At 30.3% G+C, this 7,500-nt stretch overlaps 1 protein-coding gene across 4 annotated transcripts in view; it reads left to right on the forward strand.

Moving 5' to 3' along the window:
- LOC100213876 (protein PAT1 homolog 1) overlaps positions 1 to 7,500 on the forward strand; it is a 41,454-nt gene that overhangs the window by 30,190 nt on the left and 3,764 nt on the right. For 3 of the 4 annotated variants that reach the window (XM_065811998.1, XM_065812000.1, XM_065811999.1), the window contains one exon: positions 1,196 to 1,266. The exons of the other annotated variant lie outside the window; for it this stretch is intronic. In XM_065811998.1, the coding sequence (XP_065668070.1) occupies positions 1,196 to 1,266 (71 nt within the window). The remainder of the gene's footprint in view (positions 1 to 1,195; positions 1,267 to 7,500) is intronic. 4 annotated transcript variants of the gene reach the window in all.

Here is a 7,500-nt window from a genome sequence, read left to right on the forward strand (position 1 = left end):
TTAACTACACCTGTTTTCTATCTACCTAATCTATTTGGCTTACAGGGATTTTAATTTATTTGGTGAAATAGCAAGCCAAATTAGATCTTTTGATTCATATTTCTTCATATTGCTTCAAAATATTTTTATTTGATATGAAGTAGTAAGTGATATGAAGTAGTAAGTAAAATTTGATATGATATGAAGTAGTAATTGATATGAAGTAGTAAGTAAAATTTATTTGATATTGAAGAAGTAAGTGTATCTTATTGATATACTTACCTGTTTTACAGATTTTCTATCGATAAATACATTCTATTCTAGGCAGACAGTCAATAGTAATATTATTCTATTGTTGATAATCAACATGGGATTATTGTGTTACATTTTGTTCTAGCTTTATTCAATATATTATTCAAGTTTTTGTCTGCCTGTATTATAGGCCTTTTAGTTTTGCCTGGTTTAGTTTTAATAGTTACTGAGTATCATAAGATCCTCCAGGCACATTAAACAGTGAGGGAAAGATCTTCATATCTTTTCTCAGCAATGTCTTCATGTAGTGTTTTTGCTAAGTATTTATAATTCCAAATTAATGACGATAATTCTGTTACTAAAGTTTCAGCATTAAGACCGGTGAATTCAGCAATTTGACTTGAACAGGTAACCCTTTTTCTAAAATTTCCTTGAATCTTCTAGGATCAAAACAAGCTGTGTCTCTAATAAGCTGGTCGTTTGATGAAAACTGCTCAGTGATGCTAGAAATAAGTTAATCTGTGACTCTTAAAAACTTCAATTCAAAAAGTGTTTGTAGATTTGAAGGCTTTGTTTCTTCACCTATTTCTCCAGACAACTTTTTTTTGTGCAGTCCTAATTTTACTTAACGTTACCTCAAGATCATTTTGAAGCATCAGCTCATTTACTTTGTTCAGTAAATTTTGATAATCTGTAAAATATTTAACAAAATTGTTGTTTGTTTTATACATTTCTTGAATAAATTGTTGTAAATAGCTTTAATACCAAGTTACACACAAGTTTTAAATTAACGAAGGTTACATAGTCATTATATTAGTATATAAACTTATGTGTTTATACATATATATTATAATGTAATATAATATAGTATAATGAACCTGTATCTTTGTACATAGTGCAAAGGTGAAAAACTGAAATTCTATAACTAAATTTTGTTTTAAAAGCATTGAATTTTTTTTTTTAGTTTAGTTTGCAGTTGTTAACAATCGTTCTTAAATCATTTACCATTCGTGACCCTGTAGTGAATTTAGATTGGTAATTATTTTTGAATATTTGTATGTGTATGTATATATGTGTGTTTGTATGTATGTATGTATGTCAGGGGTGTACTCTCATGGTCGTCCAGTGGCATGGAACAACTTGTTTTCTCCAAGGGCAACTGAAATTTTTAAGATATGCCTGTCAGTAGCCCGGCATGATGACCAGACAGTTTATTACTTACATAAGTGTGTTTATTAATAAAACTATATTTTGATCTAAAAAGATTTTTTTTCTTGCAATTATTTAAAAGAAAACTTTAAAAAGCATTTAAAGTAGTATATACTTTGTTTAGGTTTTATTACGTGATACAAAAATGTTGAAAGCCAAAACTGTAAAGAAACATTTTATATATAGACAAATATTATTTTTTTCTCTCTCAACCTTCAATCAAATTTAATTTTGTGGAATGTTTAAAACATTTTTTTTAATGTTTTAAACATCAAAAATGTTTAAAACATTAAAAAAATGTTTACCTTGGTAAAGGAATGACATTGCATCATTTATTTATGTATATTATATATATATATATATATATATATATATATATATATATATATATATATATATATATATATATATATATATATATATATATATATCATTGTTAGGTCATTTTAAACATTTTTTTAATGGTTTTTAAATTAATATTTTAGCCCTGAAAAAGTTTAAAAATTTATTAAATTTTTTTAGTTTCCCCAATTAAATTTATTAGTTTTTACATAAAGTGTACTTGATTTTGTCTTCTTTAAACAGAAAAATTAAAGAGTCGTTAAGAGTTAATTTTTATCACCAATGATAAATTTATATATACACACACACACACACACACACACACACACACACACACACACACACACACACACACACACACACACACACATATATATAAGGGGTAAACAGATTCTTTTTTTTTTTATTACCTCTTAAGGGGTAAACAGATTCTATCTGTTGACCAGCCTCGCACCCCTTCTTCATCTATTAGGCTGGCGCAGATGTATTTTTAATACATTGTTTCCAGTTTAGGATGTTGAATGCTGGATCTTCTTGACTCAAGGCATGGGTTTTGCTTGTGTCTCTGTTTTTATGACTAGGCAACTCATTCTATTATCTCCTAATGAGGGTACAGTTCTAAAACTCAGTTTTATGGTTCTGAGGCCGGCTGGTAGTCAGGTTTCCCAAACTCTGTGGTAGCTCTCAAAGAGGCTGATTCCATCAACAGCTGAAAAGTATCAAAGTATTACCAGTGCCATGTTGCGCATGGATGGTGTCCCTGTTTGTACTTTTGGTGTGCATTGCGGAGGCCACATTTGGAGCCCTTTGTTACGGCTTAGGGTTTATTAGTAGTAATGAGGCAATTGGGCTATTAAACAATGTTCTGAGTACTATCTATGCTTTGAGTGAAGTTCTTCAACAAATTTAAAAATGAATAAAGTACCAAAAACTATAAAACACAAAAAACCATCATCATCACCAAGTTCTCTAAACCTGTCATTCACTAATATTCGTGGTCTTCGAAGTAACTTTTCTTCTGTTGAGTCTTATCTCTTGCAAAGTTCACCAGACCTACTTGCTTTTTGTGAGACTAATTTGAGTTCGGCTGTCTCATCTTGTGATCTTAGTGTTGATGGTTATCTTCCTCTAATTCGTAAAGACTTCAATAGTCACATGCTTAAGAAACCAACACCCTCTGATTGCTTGGAGGGACATTTGAGCTTGAAAAGGATCTCACTTCTGCTACAGCATGGGGCTCACAGTGGCTGGTGAACTTTAATTCAGATAAAACTCAATTTTTTTCAGCCAATCGTTATCGCAATAATTTAGATCTTCCTATATTTATGAGCGTTTATGTACTCGATGAGTCACCTACTCTTCATCTTCTAGGATTAACTCTTACTTCCAATCTTTCTTGGAAACCATATATCCAATCAGTTGCAAAATTAGCATCTGCTAAGGTTGCACCTCTTTATCGAGCTCTTCACTTTCTTACTTCGGATTCTATTCTCTATCTCTATAAATCTCAAATCCGGCCTTGTATGGAATACTGTTGCCATATCTGGGGCGGATCTTCTAATGATGTCCTTTCTCTTTTAGACAAGGTGCAAAAACGCATTGTAAACATAGTTGGAACTTCTCTTGCAGCCAACCTCGAACCATTATCACATCGTCGTAATGTTGCTTCTCTTTCTCTTTTCTACAAATTCTATAATGGGCACTGCTCTAAAGAGCTAGCGTCTCTTGTGCCATCTACTAAAATTCATTCTCGTGTTACTCGTCATTCAATTAAGTTTCATCCTTTTTCTGTGACTGTTCCTAAGTGCTCCAAAAACGCTTATTCGTCTAGTTTTTTTCCTCGAACATCAGCTCTTTGGAATTCGCTTCCTTCATCTTGCTTTCCTGATTCATATAATTTGCAATCTTTTAAGTTGTCTGTCAATCGTTATCTTGCTCTACAATCTTCATCTTTTCTCTTTCAGTAACTTCCAACTTTAATTAGTGGCTGTTTGCAGTCTTGTTGGAAGCGAAGATGTTTAAAAAATATACATATATATATATATATCACAAAATAAAACAATTCATACCTAAAATTCTTTCCTAATATGCTTTTTGTGCTCTTATTCTAAAAATGTGCACTTTAATTTTTCAATAAAAGAAAAAAAAAAAGAAGAATAAAAGAAAAGTTTTCTGCCCTGTGCCAATCCCTCAGTCGATATAGCAGCACTCCTACCGGCAGCAGACTATAAGATAATCAATGTATGTATTGAAGCCCCCAAGTTCCAAAACTTATTTTTAAAACTGAAGTTCCAAAAATTAGTTTTTTCACACGCATCAATAAAAAAGGTAACCATATAATTGTCATTCCCATTAAAGTTAAAACATACTTTAATTTCAGGTTGTCGTGAAGATATAATTTTTAATAAGTTTGGAGTTCTTTGTGCTATATCTATCTATAGCATTTTCTGAAATTACTCTAGAAAGGCAAGATATAAATATCTGAACTGGATATTTTTGAAATCTTTAAGAATGTTTTGAAGAGTATGATTACATTATATGATTCCATTAGGTTTATACATACCTACTATAGTTTAAATATTTGATGTAACAGTCAATAAATAATGCGTGCTGTGACATATCCTTGTCACAAATAAAATAAAAAGGTCCACAGTGTAGTTGACATATGCACTACAACAAAGCAGGTTTGAACCCTCGAAATAACTAAATGCTGCCAAATATTTGGCAGCAAATTCAGTGCTTCGGCCAAACACTTTGTTGAATATTTGGTATTCTGCAAAAATCACTATTTATTTCTCTAATATATATATATAACTACTCTAAAATTCTTTATTAAAACTTATTTCATACTTAATATTGCAACATCATTTAAGAGTTATTTATAATTTCTAAAGGGATAGGAAGGAATAAGAATAAAGGACAAAAAGGGCTCTTTTCTTTTATCAAAAGATAGTAATTTATTGAGGCAGCTTCACAGGTAGTACAGCAAAGTTCTAGAAATGGGTTGGTTTACATGTTGTCAGGGTTATTCATGATGATAAATGTGAATTTGTGAAAAATGAGTTGGCTTGGAAGGTTTTGAGCTTAGATACAAGTAAGGTCGCTGGTACTAGAGCAAAGTTGTTCAGTGTGAGCAAGTCTTCAATAAATATAGCTGAGGGATAATGAGATAATATTAGCTGAGGGAGATAATTAGATAATATTAGCTCTGGAACAATTAGATAATGGCACATGAGAGAATAGTTGGAGGATTTTAACTCAATACTTGGATATTTCTTCTTCTAATATCTTGCTTTTTATTTTTGCTTTTTGAGGTTGTTGTAAAGTTTGATATAAAAAATATTTTGTACAGCAATGCAAATTTAAGGTAAGCTAAGCTTGCTTTCTCTTTATCATTCTTACTATTATCTTGCTCCTGATTCCATCCTCTATCTCTGCAATATCTTATTTGTCTCTTTATGGAATATTGTTATTATATTTGGGTTGGTTCTTCTTATAGATACTCTTCCTCAATGCATTTTTGGACAAGGTCAAAAAAGGCATTGTAAATGTAGTTGGACCTGCTTTATCTGCCAAGCTTGAGCCTCTCTCCCATCGTTGTAAAGTTGCATCTCTTTTTTTTTTCTACAAATACTATCATAGTCGCTGCTTAAACAAGCTATCATCTCTAGTTCTATCAACTAAAACTCGTTCTCACTTATCATTCAGCAAAGTCATACAACCTACAACTTTTAAAGTCTTCTGTCAACTGTTTATTTGCTTTTAAACTCTATTCTTTATTTTCTAGTAACTCCCAACCTAAAAGCTGTTGCTTGCAGCCTTGCTGGGAGTAAATTTGAATTAATAATTAAAAAAAAAAAAATGCAAATGAATTATTTTTTAATGCACAGGCAATTTTTGATGTTACTTGTAAAATTCATAATTCATATTCATTTAACTTTCTTTACTTAAAGGCAGGTGATTGCTTAATTATTTCTCAATATAAAGTTGTGTTTCAATCAAGGAAATCTTTTTAAAAAAAAAACAATATACAAGCTTTAAAATTTAGAAATGGCAAATATTGTAAAGTTTTATGAAATGCGCTTAAGTATCTTTCAAATACTTTCAAAACTTATTCAATGCTAAACTAATAAAAGTAATTTTTTGTACCACGAGCTTTTTACTAATATTTAAGGTTAATAAAAGCTTCAAACACTTGGTTTCAAGCATTTTCAATCTTTTGGAAATTATTTCTTTCTAATTTTTGACTTTTTCTACCCATTCAATTGTTTTGTTTTCATTGTTTTCACTCCACAGATAAACATCTGAAACTAATGTTATAAGAAAAATCTGAAAGAAGTATGATGAAATATAATTACGTATTTTTGTTAACTTGATGTTTAAAGTTTTTGTTACCCATAATTACTAAAAACTTATAATATAATCTACTTTTCCCATATCGAATTCAATGATTATTGTAATTTGATAAACCTTGCATTACTGGGAAATCAATTTAAGTTTAATATAATTGAACTGTTTAATAAAAAGTATTCTTATTAAAAATGTTTTAAAAAAATATTAAAAGAAACATGGCAATCTCCAATTCAATGAGTTCTGTTAACATTTAAAAATATTTTGTTATAATGATTGTTAAACTTTAATAGTTTCAGTTACACAAAATTAGCTTAAGTTAGATTTATATTTATAGAGTTATATTAGCTGAAGTTATATTTACATATGCTTTATAATGATAAGAATAACTTTAATCAAATTTACACAAAATCCTTTGTGGGTGAAAGAGTTTTTATAGGACAGAGTTGCCTTAATTAGAAAGCTTAAAGAATAGATATTTATTAACCAAAGATGATCTAACTATGAAAATATTTGATTAATACAAACAGACAATCCTACTATACTATTAACCATGATTTAACTTTTTTTTTTTTAACATCTTTACTTCCAACAAGGCTGCAAGCAACCACTATTAGAGTTGGAAGTTACTGGAAGAGAAAAGATGAATTTTCTAAAACAAGATAATGGTTAACAGACCACTTAAAAGATTGCAAATTATATGAATCAGGAAAACAAGGAGAAGGGAGCGAATTCAAAAGAACTGATGATCGAGGAAAAAAACTAGGAGAATAAGAATTTTTGGAGCTCTTAGGAAGAGTTGCAATTAAGGGATGACATTTAATTGAAGTATGAGCTGGAGTGATATGAATGTCAAGCAATGGGTCAACCTGTTTTTTGGCTATATAAGGTAAGATGTGATTAGTGGAATCAAGAGACGGTATTGATGAGAAGTTTTTAGCAAACAATTTAGCTTTGCCTTTAGGTGAGGTAACAAAATCTGAACTATGCAAGAGAGGTGCAATAACAGATTTGCTGTTATTATAGACACCGTTAAAGATTCTCCAGAAGTTTTTGGAGCCTAATTTTTGAGATTAAATACAAAATTTTGTAACCTGAGAACAGCAGGCTTTGGCGTTAGACAAAACCTTTTTACAATGGTTTCTAACAATAGTAAACAGACATCGGTTTTCTAAAAAATTAGTTGGCAATAGATATGGAAGTAATAGTTATGATTGGAAATTGCAGCAATACAATGAGAGGAAAACTATGGAGAGGAGTGAGACTTGAGTTGGAATTGTTGAGAGGGAATAAAAGATTTCATGCCAGCCTGAATCAAAGAAGTTACATGAGAAGTACATTTGTCAGGAGGAAGACGAAAGATTTCTA

Source organism: Hydra vulgaris, chromosome 12 (assembly GCF_038396675.1).
Source record: "Hydra vulgaris chromosome 12, alternate assembly HydraT2T_AEP".
NCBI lineage: Eukaryota > Metazoa > Cnidaria > Hydrozoa > Anthoathecata > Hydridae > Hydra > Hydra vulgaris.